Raw genomic sequence first — 16,622 nt, forward strand, 5'->3', positions numbered from 1 at the left:
ACTTCTTTCTTTTTTGCACCAGTGCTGCAACTGGTGATTTACCCAGTGTTAGGGAAACAGCAAGTAAAAAACAGTATTCAGAAAAGCTCTTACCAGTTAGACTTAGCTCGGTTGAAAATTTACTGTATTTTCACTGGCAGGTGTTTCAGCCTTTCACCATGGATTAATTACACCCCAGGGTCAGTCTGTCTTATACAACAGAACTTCTCACTCAGAAAACAATTAAATAAGGTAATAGTATAAATGAAGTAAGGTGCCACTCTGAACTACAATCAGTAGCAGAGAAAATTCAAAATTATAGAATCATTATTTGGTGCTTCATTCCTTTCCTTATGCAACAGATTTCAAAAGTGAAGGCTTTTTGGTTCTGAAAACTTGAGATTTTTACGCAGATACAGAGGACGCAACTCCTAGACAGCATACATAAACCAGCTCTGCCCTACAATAGCCAATTCTGTGGCTGCTCCTAGCCTTAGAATCATAGAAATGTTTAGGTTGGAAAAGACCTTTAAGATCATCGAGTCCAACCATTAATCCAACATGGCCAAGTCCACCACTAAACCATGTCCCTAAGCAACACATCTAAACCTCTTTTAAATACCTCCAGGGATGGTGACTCAACCACTTCCCTGGGCAGCCTGTTCCAGTGCTTGATAACCCTTTCGGTGAAGAAATTTTTCCTAATATCTAGTCTAATCCTCCCCTGATGCAACTTGAGGCCATTTCCTCTTCTCCTATTGCTTGTTACTTGCGAGAAAAGACCGACACGCACCTCACTACAACCTCCTTTCAGATAGTTGTAGAGAGCGATAAGGTCTCCCCTCAGACTCCTCTTCTCCAGACTAAACAACCCCAGTTCCCTCAGCCTCTCCTTATAAGACTCGTTCTCCAGACCCTTCACCAGCTTCATTGCCCTCCTCTGGACATCCTTCAGCAACTCAATGTCTTTCTTGTAGTGAGGGGCCCAAAACTGAACACGGTGTTCAAGGTGCAGCCTCACTAGAGTCAAGTACAGGGGGAGAATCACTTTCCTACTCCTGCTGGCCACGCTATTCCTGACACAATTCAGGATGCTGTTGGCCTTGTTGGCCACCTGGGCACACTGCTGGCTCACGTTCAGCTGGCTGACTCTATCATCATGATCACTATGCCCAAAACAGCCTCCAACCATCACATCGCCCACAAGTCCTTCTCTGTTCGCAGACAACAGGTCCAGCAGGTCACCTTCCCTAGCTGGCTCCCTCACCAGCTGTGTCAGGAAGTTATCATCCACACACTCCAGGAACCTCCTAGACCTGTTCCTCTCTGCTGTATTGTATTTCCAGCAGACATCTGGTAAGCTGAAGTCCCCTTGATGTACAAAAGGGAAGTGATTACTCAGCCACCATTTCTGTGTGAGTGAAATAGAATACTTTTCTATGGAGCAGAGTTACAGACTTTGTTGCTGAAAAAAATCTAAGGAGTAAGCTTTTCTTTTGTTTTTTTTTTTAACCAAATAGTTAAAATTTCTGAAAATCAGAATGTAGCAGGTTGTATGCTTTACACCAGCTCCTAAACCTGTCAGTCAAAATAGGTGCCAAGTAAGATATTCTGTATACATCACATGTGCAGTTGAAGTAAATTTTTAGGAAGGTCAGTGTGAGCAGCTTCATGCCTTAGTCTGATTCAGGATTTGGCCCAGAGGTGTATCATTTTAAAATAAAACAAAAATTGGTATTCTTATAATCATACTTTTCATATAATAATGTTCTTATAATTGGGCTAGAATCTACAGCATGTTATAGAGTTAAATGTGTTCTGGTCAAGGAATATGACCACAAATGCAGATGCTGAGATAATTAAATTGGCCATCTGCTTTTCTTTTGGAGCAACATTTCAGTGGCTTCTTTGCATAGATATCATTTAATCCCCTGCAGCAAGAAAAATCAATAACAACATTTATTCTAATACCATATCCTGTCTTCAAACAATGCTAAAACCCCATACTGATTACATTTCTGCAAGTTGCATAACCTTCTGCCAAAATGAGAAACAGTATAGGATGAAAGACAGGTCAGAAATTTCACTAGACGTTTCTCCTTTTTTGACAACCCTTGCCCTTATCTCTTGTGAATTCAAAAGAGAATAGCTAGAGCAGCTGATGATAAAACTACCTTGCTGAAGGAGCTAAATGCTCCAAGGCTGCTCCCAGTCAGTGGCAGCTGAAAAAAAAGAAGTATTAGTCACCTGTACCCACCTGCAAATATTGACTTGTAAAAGTGCCCTTCCACCCCACAGTGTCTCACATGAGGATCCACAAGAACATCTTGCACCAAGCAGATAGGTTTGCAGAAGGCCTGACCACCCAGCAGATACAAAAACAGTAGCTGTCATGGCAAAATTTTGCAGACAGATTTAAATGAACAGAGTCTATTTCCTGAACAAGTCACCTAGAGACTGCTGTCTCTTTCAAATCTTCATGACAGCTTAAGTTTGACCTTGGAAGGACTGAGTAGGTGGTTATATTTTTGGATCATGGTGGGATATGGAAGAACAACTGGACTTATCCGCTGCATGTTTGAGAGTCTGATTGAAAGTATCAGCCAACAGCTGGAAAGGGAGGCTGTCAAGATGCAGATTAAGACTTGCGATAGGTGGAAGAAGCTCCAGCAATGCTTAAAGGTCTCATTTTAGCCTCTCTCTCTCTGTGTGTGTGTGTGTGTGTGTGTGTGTGTGTGTGTGTGTGTGTGTGTGTGTGTGTGTGTGTGTGTGTGTGTATGTATGTATGTATATATATGAGTGTGTGTGTGTGTGTGTGTCTGTCTGTCTGTCTGTCTGTGTGTGTGTCTGTGTGTGTGTGTGTCTGTCTGTCTGTCTGTCTGTCTGTCTGTCTCTTATGGCATTCTCCACTTCAACAGCAATTAAATGCTTCACAGTTGACTGTGGCACCGGGAGGAAGTGTCCTTTGCATTTATAAGTAGTAAATCAAGAGCAGGACATGAGCAGCTGGGCATGAAGTGATCACATTTTCTTTCAAAAGCTGTAACTTCACAGGTTTAGAAACTGACTGTTTTCTCTCTTATGGAAGTCGCGTGAGGAAATAGTTATTTTAAATAATAGTGAATGACTGCTGTCAATTCTTACTATTTTTAAAACTTGCTAGATAATTAGCAATCAGCAGTGTTGCAAACAAGGCTACCAGGAGTAAAGAAAAATTTCTTTGCCTTTGCACCAGCATTGACTGATTTCTCAGCGCAGGATATAACATTGCATGTTGTTATAAACTTGTACAAATATCGGTCAGTAAGTTTTCCCATATTTCTTGGGAGTGGAGAGAGAATAAGTCTGTACGTGGTATTTCTGTGGTATAGAAGGCATACCCCTCTGGCATTATTGATGGATTGTGTCTCTAGATATAGTTCCAAAGCGAAATTGTGCTAAGGTTGTTAAAATGCTTTCCACAATTCATACTAGCAATGAATGATGTTTTTTCTGTCTTCTTTCTTGCCATGTGTGAAATGAGTCTCTACCTCATTGATCCCAGCTGCTCGCCTGTGACCATTCTGTTGCTTTGTGTGATGGAAGCTGTAAAGAGTTGTGCTGTGGCCGCCTCTCCACAACATAACTACTGTGTCAAGTAAAGCCACAAGATTGCCTGCTTGGATGAGAAGCTATATCTTTCCAACTCCTCTGCAAAATCAGCAGGCTGGGGATGCTGTCCTAATTACTATTTATCTTATAAGTTTTGGAAAAATTCAGTGAGATTTGAGTTTCATGTTTTGTACTATCTAGTACTGGATGTTGTAGCAATGAGGAAGGCTTTCATGCATGAAACTAATATTGCCTTCTCTGCCTGCAGATTCCATTCTGAAGCATATTTTATTGCAATTAAGCTACAAACTTATGATGCTGCCGAACACTGCAGCCACAGGTCTCAAGCCAAAAATAAGCAGTATCTCTTTCACCATTTCTTCTTTCAAGCTGTTAATCGTACCTTGTGTTGGTGTAGTGTGTAATGAACTGTCAACACTAGTAGACAAATGTCAGAGCAGGCTGCTGACAGACCAGAGCAGTCCAGCAAGCATTATCTGCAAATAAAGCATGACTTCGTTTCTTCTCTCTTAGGAAAGGAAAGAGTCCTCAATGACACCAACATGCCAATTAAATTGGCAGCAGGTGACTCCTGAAACTTGGGTTTGGTCAGCTGCTAAAATGCAGTTTTCCTGGGTCATTGTAACACAATAGAGGTATGGCATGTGTACTGCCATATATACGACATATATACATGTACATATTTATCTAGCTTGTGTTTGCAAATACTACTATAAGTTTGCAATACTAGTGTGTTTGCAAACCCTAGTTCAGAACTGAAACAGTTCTGAGATCTTCAGATTCAGATGATTGAGACCCATCCCAAACCTAGAGTCATCTATGTGATTCTAAATGGAAATGTAATGCAATTATCTTGTTAGGAAGTATTTTTGCTAATGAGTTCTATGGCATTAGATTAAAGCATTAGTACATGCATGGAGAATCATACCATACCACTAAGGTAAAGATAATTCCCCACTCTTCTGAACTTTTTTTTTTTTTAAATAAAGGAGCCGTGTTTCTTCCTCATTATTCCCATATGAGGACCCTTAAATACTTGGTTGCAAAGCAATTTATTTGTACACAAAAATTAGGGGTCAATGACCAAGAATGCTGCTAGTAATTAAGCATGTAGGACAGTTCATATCTGTAGGCAATTTATTTCAGCTTTGTGTGTTCTATAAACTTTGTGTAGGCTGTGTCAAAGACAAGCAGATGTTCAGGGGTGAGAGGACACAGCAAATGAGCTAGCAGGCAGCCTGTTGTTCCATGTCAAAGAAAGGGGAATAGCCCTAGCTTTCCTTGATGGTCCTAGTTTTACAACTATTTCCAAAGATATTTTCTCATAACTGTCCTGCTGAGCTACTGAGTTGAGCTCCACACCTAGGAAAAAAGTGAAGGTTTATTGCTACTAATTAATAATTATGACTAATCACCTTTTTCACCTCTCTCGTAAGAGGCGAATTTAGAAGAAAAAGATTTCCTACTGTTAGAATAAGTAGAAGAAAATCTGCACTAGCATCCTAAGAATTTTTTATAAGCTGTTTATATAACATCACTTTTTTCAAGTTAGTTTGAAGTACGATGAAGCATTTTCCGTATTAATTTAAAGGCTGAGCACCTTCTTGAGCAGTTCCACAAAGGGACATTGTATAAGAGTACCAGAGCAGTACATGGGCTCAGACTCAGTGTTCTTCTAGTATTCCAGGTCTTCTACCAGACACACAATTAAAGGTAAGAGGGCAGAATCGTATATGATATTTCCTCCTAATATCCTCTCAGTTTATGACAATTTTTAGCTCAGAGAATTTCCTGAGGCCCATATGATTTAGGAATCCCACTTAGTACAGGCAGGAGGCATCCTTTTCCATGTGGCATTCACATTCATTGCCTGAGAACAGTACACTGTTTCTTTCTTTCATAAAGAAAGCAAATGTATTTTTAGATTTAGAGAGAGAGGATGAAACAAGGTGGCAGAACATCATTATCTGCAATCTCTCATGTCTTGGCTACCTGGATTCAGTCTCCTCTCTACCTCTTGTCCCTAACAAGCAAGTCACAGGCTATGAGCTTTTCTAGGACACCTCCATGCTGAAGCAATGCCATCACTATAATGCCTAAAAGCAAGAAAGAAAGAAATGGAAGCCAAGCATGATGCTGAAGCATAGTATTTGGGATGGCAAGTTGAAAATCAGCAAGCCTGTGTTCCACTCCTGCTCCAGCCACTTATTCATGCTGTCTTGTGACAGTCTAATTCAAAGTACAACTCCCACCACTGCCTCCTGCAGACACGATTTGTAACAAAGCAGCATCTGCTTATGTACAGTGTGTGTAGGATCTGATCCACTAGGCGTGCTCAGAAGACACCTACTGCATCAAGCCCTGCAGGTGAGACAGGCAAAGGAATGCCTATTTTGTGTTTCCCATAGGACACGAGTAGGAGGTAACTGTCATGTCCTGTCAATACTGAGATGCTGAGGCACATGGCCAAGGCAGATCATTGTCAATTTTCATTAATAAAGGCTTTTGCTGCTTTTGAGACAGTATGGCACCAAAGAGAGGTTTGAAGGATCACAGTTTTGGATCCTGATTTCTTAGTCCTTCTTCAGAGCCTGTGGTGTCTTTGAATCTATACCTGAAGTCTTGATTCACTCTAGTACTATGTACTCTGTATATACATATTCGCTGCAGTATTACCATAGCTTCTTTGCTATGCCCTCTGTCTTGTAAAGAATAAGGCCAGGGAGTGAGGCTTATTAATAAATCACTCTGTTTGGGAAAGTGGCCACATGGCGTAGACTTCACAGAGGGACCAATTCAATTCTATTCTCCCCCACAGCCCAGGGCAGCAGCTCTGCTTTTTATTAGAGGCTACATAATCTGCTTGGACTACAGGCACTTAGACCCTAGCTGGGGTAATCCTGAGAGGACTCTATTCAGTACCAGTCAGTTTTCGGATGATGTTTTCTGACAACTGAAGAGAGAAGGTACTAATGAAGTGCAAAATGTACTTTTCCTCCCTGCTGCTTCCCTCCTCCATCTACCAGAGTTTTGTTATACCTGAGACTCCAGTGTGTTTCACAGACCCTTGCTAGGAAGTGTCTCTGTCTCAGGGAAGGCTGGTGTGCACTGATTCAAAACCTCACTGCTCATGCCAATAATGCCTGACCTCTACTGCAAAATGCATATAGGATAGTTCTCAGCTGTCTTGCATTTTATGTAGTCATTTCCTATGCTAAACAGATGAAAATATTGCAGCCAGTGGGGACATATTAATTCAGCATCATAACAATTTTCATTCACCTGCAGATGTAGGTGTGACTCAAGAAGCAGCCAAAGTACCTGCTTATTATATCCTCTGAAGAAGAAACATATAAACACATATAAACATGCAAACACAGAAAAGAATCACAGAATCACAGAGTGGCAGGGGTTGGAAGGGGCCTCTGGAGATCATCTCATCCAACCCCCCTGAGCAGGCACACCCAGAGCAGGGGGCACAGGAACATGTCCAGGTGGGTTTTGAATGTCTCCAGGGAAGGAGACTCCACACCCTCCCTGGGCAGCCTGTGCCACTGCTTTGGCATCCTCACAGGAAAGAAGTTTTTTCTCATATTGAGGTGGAACTTCCTGTGTTCCAGCTTGTGCCCATTGCCCCTTGGCCTGTTGTTGGGCGCTATTGAAAATAGCCCAGTCCCATCGTCCTGACACCCACCCTTTAGATAGTTATAGGTATTGATGAGATCCCCCCTCAGTCTTCTCTTCTCCAGGCTGAACAAACCCAGGTGTCTCAGCCTTTCCTCATAAGGGAGATGCTCCAGTCCCCTGATCATTTTGGTAGCTCTCCGCTGGAGTTGCCCAAGCAGTTCTGTGTCCTTCTTAAACTGAAATGTTTGTTGCCCCAGGGCTTGCCTCTGCTTAGCTCCATACAGTGCACCTGAGTGTCTCAAGAACAGTGTCCTCATTTATGGATCCTTTAAAAGGATCAAGGCACATCAGAGCAAGGATCATTTTGAAACCATGCAGTGCTCAGGTAGGTTAGACATGTCGACTACATGCTGATCAGACTGCCATCATAGAAGTCTAACAATTTTTTTCTTCAATTATTGATTTAATCTTGGACAAATTATAAATGTAACCATGGTTTTGTTGCTAAGCTTCCCAACACTGAGTGTATGAAAAAGTTAAGACATCCCTTACTGACATTTTTGAAAAATGAGACAGTTGTCTTTTTTAACTCAGAGCTTATATATCGCTTTCAGAGGTAAATAGTTTAAAGCCTATTTACTGATCATTTCAAGTCTATGTCAAATAGGTATTTCAAGTCCAATACCAGCAAACCCTAAAATATCATGAACAGCCTAATAATAGACTTGTCTGAGCTTGGTGCTTTACAGCTGATTTATACAAGAACATGAGAACAATAAATACCAATATCCTAAGTACCGACCAACCTCAAGCTGCAGTTAAAAGCTCACAGACCTGAACATCTTCCTTTTTAAATCATTGTGGCTATTCAGCTCTGGAAACTACCTGTTTTAACTGTGACTTAATCAGCTAAATCACTGTCCCATGCACTGTGGTCACAGATCAAAGCACTTAGGAATGTACAAAGGAAGTGGTGAAGGGACACTATGCCCAGTCCAGTGGTGATCCAGTTGTCTTTCTAACACTGAATTTTCTGTAACAAACAGAAACCTGCATTAAAAATAATTACTTGACTGTCTGTGTCGGTACAATTTTTCCTATTCTTCAGTGGGTTTCAGTGTGACACTGTTCAATAATTAGTTTTCCAGACTTGCTAACACTAGAAACATTCACTGAAACTTTATGCCTCAGAGAAAGTACCTACAGCTCACTGGGATTTATCTCCATCCATATAAGTGGCATTACTACAGCAAATTCTACAGTTTTAGGTTATCAACGTGTTTCCCTAACATTGCTACTAGTAAGCACAAGCAATCCAGCATGTCTTTTCCTTTTGCAAGCTATGCCCATTTGGGAGTCACGGGGCAGTGTGTATGCATAAGAATATGAAGGGAAAGTCCCGTCCTAGCAGAGGTCTTTGAATTCAAAGAGTCTAATGATGTTGGAGTGTCAGCACTGATCGTCTGCCAAAGAAGTGAGGAGGACAACATCGTAAATTCTCCAGTGAATGTGTAGACCCCTCTATCTCTTCTCCCTGGAGTTTTGGGGACTGTAGTGGTATATGCTCCAGGGGCTGGAATGGTATACAACGTGCCGCCCGCCCTGAAACCTTTGCTTGTACTATTGCCCCAGAAACTTTCCTTAACAGAACTTTGCAGCATCTGCCTTTTTTGAAAGACAGTTGTTTTTGCTGCTGTCTTTCATTTTATTTTCTCTATGGTATTAGCTAGCCCTACTGGTTCGTAAGCTCTGCGTGTCCTGATCTGTATTCACTTTTCCAGGTCACCTGCAAGTAAAGAAAGATGAAAGTGAACCTAACTACCCCGGAAGCTCTCCTTTTCTTAACAAACTTCCACCCGATTCTTAACCCTTTCCCACCTCTCTCTCTAAACATTAGTGAGCTAATTCTTTATTGGGCTGAATACTGACTTGCCCTTTGAAACCTTAAATGTTAAGTCTACCTGAGACACCATGCTGGAAAATGTCATAAAGACCAGACATTATGGCTGGTTCTTCACCCATATCCCCTCTGATGCAATGTTCACAAAGGCATTAATCAGATTTGTTAACCAGGCCTGCCCTTTTGTAATAGACATCAGCAGGCCCTGCCTGAGAATGAGAACTATAGCTAATTTAGCAGAAGGTGACCTTTCAGAGGAGGCTGGAAGGCCAGTGGAGTGTGTAAGCATGGAAATGGAGGAAAGGACCCATGCTGAAACAGTGGAAATGAGAGGAGACCTGTGTAAAACCTTTGGCTGAGCTCCATTACTTTGCACATTGGAATGGAAACCTGGTCTGGCATGAAATGATCACTGCGCTACTTAGTATTATACCAGACAACTGAAGGATTTTTACTGTGTGTCACCTGGAAGTCATCATAGGGATGGCCTAGTCATAAAAATTGGTCATTAAGACAATTATATTTATTTCAAGGAAAAAAGAACCATTTCTCTACTACTTTATATGGGAAAATATAGGAAATATTCATGCCCATTTGCATTTTAATTCTAGAGTATTACAAAACAAAAATTCTAGTACTGAAATAAGACCACAATTACTGCAGATATTCAGAGAAGGGACTTATGCTTCTGATGCAATTAGCGGGTCACGTCCCCAACTCCGGAGCTGCTGACACCATCAGTTTTAGTGTTTCAGCAGGAGATAATTTCACTCATACCAAGGAGGTGTATGAACAGGGAGACTGCGAGCTCCAGACCCTTTCTGTTATTCAGACTTTTCAGCAGTGTTCGTTTCTCACCAATAGAATGTTCCCAACTGTTTGACCGCTGTATTGCCAGCACCGCAGGAGGCCGCCCCTCCGGACACGTGTGACCATCCCTACCCTCCATCAATGACCACCGATTGGCCTTCAGCCTTCCTGGCCAAGCGCGGGGCTGGGGAGGCGTTGCCACAGCAACGTCCTCTCACCCCCTCCGCCCCAAGGATGTGGTTGCTATGTCAACGCTCTCCTTGTGGCATCCACCCCTGGGAAGGAAAGGCTGGACGGGTTGCCATGGAAACCCTGCTCCCCTGAAGCATCAGTAGGGTTGGTCTCTTCCCCATCTTTCTGCCCCCAAAATGTCCTGTCATGAAGCTGAGATAACCCCCAGACATGTCCTGCTCTGTCTCCCCCTGTCCCCAGCACACAGCTTCTCCCACCACACTCACAGCATCTTCACCAGCCGTTCAGGGCCAACCTGATGGGAGACCTTTTACTGTCACAGTGCTGCAGCGGCTCACATCTGGGGACACAGACAGTCATCAGACAGACTAATGCAGGGGACCTAGTTCCTTCTGAGGGAGTGGTGGAAATGGGAAGTGGCCGGATGTGCTGGTGGTGATGGAAGTGCTCAGTGCATGGATGTGGGAAGATGTAGCAGGGGATGCACATCGACTTGGCAGTAGACATACATTCTCAATCCAGGCTTGTATCATACAATAACAAGAACAAAAACTACCTGTTCATCTAGAAATACTTTCTATATTACATCACTCTTTTCAAATTCCCAAAAACTCCAGAACATATGATTTTTTTCTAAATGAGTCTGTTGTGGGAAAGAACTGTCTAAACCAATGCTGCAGAAAGGCTGTAGTTAGTAAACGTGGAAGAAATATTCAAAACCCCAAATATTCCATGGAGCATTAAAATACATAGGAGTGCTTTTAGCACAGGTATTTGAACAGAAAACATCAAAGCTTTTGACTGCATGACTAAACAAAGCCCAGTTAATGAATTCCTGCTTACCCCTAGAATATCTGAGCGAAGTGATTTGTTTTAAAGGATCTCTCCTCTATCACAGGGAGCATCTGGGGATTTTGGTAATAGCATAGTAGAGGAGTTTGCAGATGTGGTCTGAAGAATCAGAATGCTGACACTGCAAAAAAATCTCAAAAAAATAGTTTTGGATCACAGGACACTAACACATACTCAGTATTTGGCCTCTTGCATACACGTTTTAGTTAATAAGTGATACATTAAGTACTAAATAAGAAGTGTTTGCATTCAAGAATTTATCAGTGCTCGGGATTTGGGACTGTCAGAAGGAGTTCATGTGCATACTCTGCGATTACAAATACCTACTTTGACACTGGTTCTGAGAAATGTATAATCAGGTCATCTACTGCTGAGCCATCAAGGGGGCTGAGGTGGTCTCTCCTCAAGAATAAGGGACTGTGTACATCTTAACTGTTGTTATACATCTGCTGTTGTTTATTTAAGAGAAGTGAAACATGTAACTGCAGATGACCTCACATAATCAAGGGAGGAACTGACAAAAAAATGCCCAGATTAAGAGATTTTGAGTTATATTTTCTAATAGAGACATATTTCTATATTATTGTATGTTTGAACTAAGAACTCATGTTGTTCTCTAACTCGTATTACTGCACAATTAGTTGTCTGGGACATACTTACAGAAAACTAGAAATCATCCTCTAATCTCATCCCAAAGGTCATAACTTGATTTGCATTTGGATGGATTTTGATCATGTTTCACATTGGGATCAAGCAGATCCAAATCAGTCTGAAAGCCAGTCTTTGTGCTTTGCCCTCCTCTGTGATCACCATGTGGCATAGAAAATTGGCTCACAGCATGACATAAAGGATACACAAACAATCATTCTTCTTCACTAGACTTCAAATTTTATCTCTGGGGAAACGGGAACTTGTTTGCGTGGAAACCTCAAATCATGATGTTCTCTGTATTATTGAATACATGCCTTTGATCAGTAGATGCTTAAGGTAAGAATATACAGTTATTTCTGGAAATCAGTCATCTAGACCTGCTTAAGCAGAAGCTTCTCAGTGCCCCATATATTTTCCTCATCTGCTTTCAAAGCCTGCCTATTCTTCCGGCCTTTACAATGCCTGTAGCAGAGAGTTCATAAATTTAATTATGTGCTGTATGAAAAACTGTTTGGTTTGTTTTCTCCTGATAATTTATTTTTTCCACTTTCTTCTGCTGTAAAATATTGTCAATACAAGATCCTTATCACCTTTTAAACCATTCATTATTTTACAGGTTTCATCTATGGACTTCTGTGGTAGACTTGGCTGCATACCATTTTCTGAAGTCATCAGATGGATATGCCTCCTCTCAAGTCTTCCTTTCTTCCAGCATGGAAAGTGTGCTGGTCCTAGCTGTAACTCTGCTAGGAATAAAAGAAACTTCTCTGCAATCTAAGTACATTGATTTCAGTCCATGAACCTTTCTTGAAGAACTTCCAGCCTAAAACTGGAGATAGAAACAGCAAGATGACACAGCCACTAATTAAGGTGCGTATGTCTTTGGATGGCTCCATTCATTTAGGTGATTCAGATTTCTTAGCGTGGTGTCACTGATGCAGTGGCAGGAAGCTTTCAGGAGGGAATGAGGCTAGTGAGGTGAAACGGTGTACTCCATGTTGTGAAACACAGAGAAGTATTTGGAATCAAGGTTGGAGAAGAATCCAGACATGCCCCAGTTAACACTAACTCATGTCTACTTAGAAAAGGCGAGTTATTAACAAATTTTATCAGAGTAGGGAACTCAAGGACAAACTCTTCACTGAGTGGCTTGAATGAAAGCAAGATATTTAAAAGCTATGTGATGTAAGAACAAAAAAGAACAGCTAATTTATCTTTGAAATATCCATCTTCCACAGGAACACTGGCAATAACAAAAAGACTGTTATAATTTAGGTACAACATAGAGGATACATTCCTATTCAGAAGCAAGGGAATGTTAATCTGTAGCCATTTCTAAACGTATTATGAAATGAATTATCTTCAAAGTAAGAAAATGCTTTTAGATTTCATCTCAATACATAACAACAGTTGTTACTGGTATCAAATTCCCCGTGCTTTAAAACCACATAAATGCTTTTAAAACAATGCATTGAAGCCATTTACAAGTTAATTTAAGTGACCATCCTAATTCTGGATTATAACAACCTTTAGAAATAGTTTGGTTCCATACCTGTCCCTTTTTGTTTGGATAATGACTAACAGACTTGAATAGCGTATACAGATAAATTATATATACAAGCTAAATTTTTTAGAACTTTTATCTTTATTTTTCTGAGGTCTATATTTCTCTGCCTAAGGTGTCAGTATGGCATATACTGTTTCAAATACAGAAATTCTTCTCCTTCTACAAAATAAATGGAAAACAGACATTAATAAAAGAGACCTGTGACTAATATTTCATTCCTCTGAAATTTTCATATAGGAAAACTGTCATTGCTGCCATCCTGCATCTAATTTGATCTCCTTTGCAGATTAAACACAATGGCATTTGCAAGTATACATATTCACATGTAAGGGACAGTAGATAACATCTTAAACTCATTGGAACTAATATAATAGGAGTGGAAACATGACACATCCCTGTACAGTGGTTCTGTACAGATTTCTGATAAAGCCCCATTTAATTCCTCTGCTACGCTTCTTTCCTGATCCATACATGGGAAGCACAACATACACAATTCTAGTCAGCAAACTTTAGGTCAATTTTGAAAGAAAAACGTCACTGTCAATTTGGAGCACGGAGCCAGTGTATACCAGAAAAAGTAAGCAAGAACATCAAGTGGACAGTACTGGGAATGGGGCAGAATCAAATTCAGAGTTTGAGAAACCATAAATGAGAGAGGTTTGGACAAAGGGAAAGAATAACATGGGGAGTTATAAGGGACAGACACAGGGCTTACAGCAAGCAGGACGGCATCACCTACCTGAAATATTTTTGCCAAATTGTCAAAGAGGGCTTGACCAGCGCTGACTTTATGCTTGACTCCCCTGACTGTGCCATTTTTGCTGAGGATGTTGACTCGCTTTGTACCAAACCCCCTCTCTTTAGTGGCTCTTACTAAAATGAGCAAGTCATCCTGATCGTCCTCATTTTCGTCGCACTCAGAGCCTACGTGTCCATTCTGCTGCCCGTCCACTTCGCTCAGCCGGCTGGTTTGGTCGGTCTCTGAGCTACTGGCATACTCGGAGTCCAGAGAGTCAGCAGCCTCCCCGTCAGCATACACCTCCTTCAGCACCCTCCCGCTGTGCGAGGATGCAACACGGAATCGAACCTTCCTCGACAGCCTCTCACTGTCTGCCTTCATCTCACTTTTAAACATCACCTCTTGCATTGATATAAGCAGTTTGCATTGTTCAAGCGTGGTGCCCATTGCATTTGCCAGTTTGTCACACTTAACAACAATATCAGCGCTGTTTTCTGTTGACAGGGGTTCTCATATTAAACTAAAGTGGGTTCCCAAGAAGCTACACTTGCATTCTGCAGTTAATAATGGATGCGTTTGTGCTATGGTTACCTTTAAACTAAAACCTGTAAAACGATCTCATCAATTAAATATTAAAAAGCCATTGTGTACTTTTTAGCACTAAAGAAGAAAGCAAGAAAGGGAGGAATTATATTCACTGATAAAAATAAAAATTCAAACCCACACATGACAAAACACAATAACAGAAATTACACAAGTTTATATGAATGCAGTTTTTGTTTGCTGAGAAAGGCAAAAAGGAAGAGCTTCTTACACGATCTGCAGAGCCAAAGCTGTCTATGTATATTACATCTGTGGTGAAAATCGTGAACTTCAGCGCTGGAGTCAATGATGGGCACGTTTCTTTCATCAAAACCCTTCCTTCCGCTACCAGTCAGACCTCATTCGCCAAAGTTTGCTCTTTATATAAGCTGACAGAGATTCGGCGGGGAGCTGACTTGGTGTTTTGTGACGCTGGCCTTTCCACAGACTGGCAGAGCAGTGGAGAGGCAATTAGTTACAATTTGTTGCACAGAGTAACACGGTGTTATTAAACAAAATCAAGCCACAGCTAGTACCACACAGTAACCACAGCCTCTGTTCTGTTTTGTCAATTATTCAAGAGACTGGGCCAAGGGAATCTGAACAAAGAAACAGGAGAAAGCTAATTAACTGGGGCAACAAGTATCAAAGAAAATTAGGATAAGGTGGATTCAACAGCAGGGGAAGAATATTCCCCCATCCCAACAAATCACAAGCAGGGGCTGGTGCAATGTTAGGCACCCAGCTCTAGATGTAAAAATAAAAAACCCACATGTGAGGTTTCTGGCTATGTCTACTCAGTACCATGGAGCACCTTAGACTCCCAGGCTGGTTCTGAGTTTGCATGATGACCCTTACTTATAGTGTTTTGGGGTGGGGTTTTTTTGTATTTATTTACTCCATTTAAAATAAAATGCAAATCATTCCTTAGAGCAGCATCAAGAACCCCATCCCCTTCTCACTTTCCTGTTAAGCATTCCCTACACACTCTTTACAGCTTCATTTTCTCTCTAGACCCATGAATACTGAATCGCTTCCTGAAGCCTGTGACCCGGCCACCCGACAGGTGTAGATATGAAGGAGACCCTAGATACTCAGCCAACCCAAAATGGGAACACCTGTGGTCATGAGCAGCTGCAGAGCTTCAAGCATCTGAGGAGGCTTTCTGGCCAAGGTTTTGGAAGTGCAAACTCAAATCTTGCAGCAATTAGATGGTGGTTATTGTGACTTTCTTTTGAACCAGAGGCATGAAAATACTGCTCTTCAGCCCAAGCAAAATCACAGTTCTTATGACTAAACTCTAAAATTACTTATTTTCCATCTACAAAATGGAAACACAAATTGTTAGAGGCATTTCACAGCATTAGTGGTTGCCACACTTTCTAAAATGAGATGATTCACTGTATTATTGACTACTATTACTCACACAGAAAAAAATAGGTATAAATAATAAGTTACAAGAGTTAAAATGCATCGCTACTCATCTTTCAGAGAAGAAAAAGAGCTTGTATCAAGTCTGTACTAATATTGAATACAGCTATAAGACACTGTGAAATTCATTTTGGAGGGGGTTTGAATCACACTAATTGTAATACAGCCACTTACCCCAAGGAGCTTTGACAACAAATGCAGTTCGTTATTACTAAAGACTGACTTAGAACTAAGAACATACTGTAGCTCAATGAGTATTTCAATATATCTTTTACAGAATTATCTATACAAGTCTGTGAGATACCAGGAAAAATCACTTAGCCTGTTGCCACCCCAAAGTTAAATATAACATAGTGTTTCCATTATTATCTGAGTGATCTCCCTTAGAAACCTGCAGTAATGAACTTTGTTCATATTCTTTTTTTTAAATTAAATAATAAAACCCAAGTGCTTTGCAATGAGTTGCCACAGATTAAGAAATCTGAACTTCTATAACAGAAATATTTTGCATAACACTGATAATATTTCAACTCCTCCAGTTGATGCTATATGTTCTTTAACGTAGAAATTATTTTACTCCTATTGCAGGCAATGGGAAAGATTTATTGTCTGTAGTGAAAGGATTTGGTGCTGAGTGAATTTAAAAGTTAATGTAGTGTTGAATAAATGCAGAATTAATC

The 16,622-nt window shown here is 40.9% G+C and overlaps 1 protein-coding gene across 1 annotated transcript in view; it reads right to left on the minus strand.

The window, feature by feature from the left end:
* GRXCR1 (glutaredoxin and cysteine rich domain containing 1) overlaps nt 1–14,325 on the minus strand; it is a 42,081-nt gene extending 27,756 nt beyond the window's left edge. Inside the window, exons 1-2 of the mRNA XM_075092452.1 lie at nt 13,930–14,325; nt 12,001–12,003 (exon numbers count right to left, since the gene is read on the minus strand). Of these exons, the coding sequence (XP_074948553.1) occupies nt 12,001–12,003; nt 13,930–14,325 (399 nt within the window). The remainder of the gene's footprint in view (nt 1–12,000; nt 12,004–13,929) is intronic.
* Between the last annotated feature and the right edge of the window lie 2,297 nt (nt 14,326–16,622).

Source organism: Phalacrocorax aristotelis, chromosome 4, assembly GCF_949628215.1.
Source record: "Phalacrocorax aristotelis chromosome 4, bGulAri2.1, whole genome shotgun sequence".
Taxonomy (NCBI): domain Eukaryota; kingdom Metazoa; phylum Chordata; class Aves; order Suliformes; family Phalacrocoracidae; genus Phalacrocorax; species Phalacrocorax aristotelis.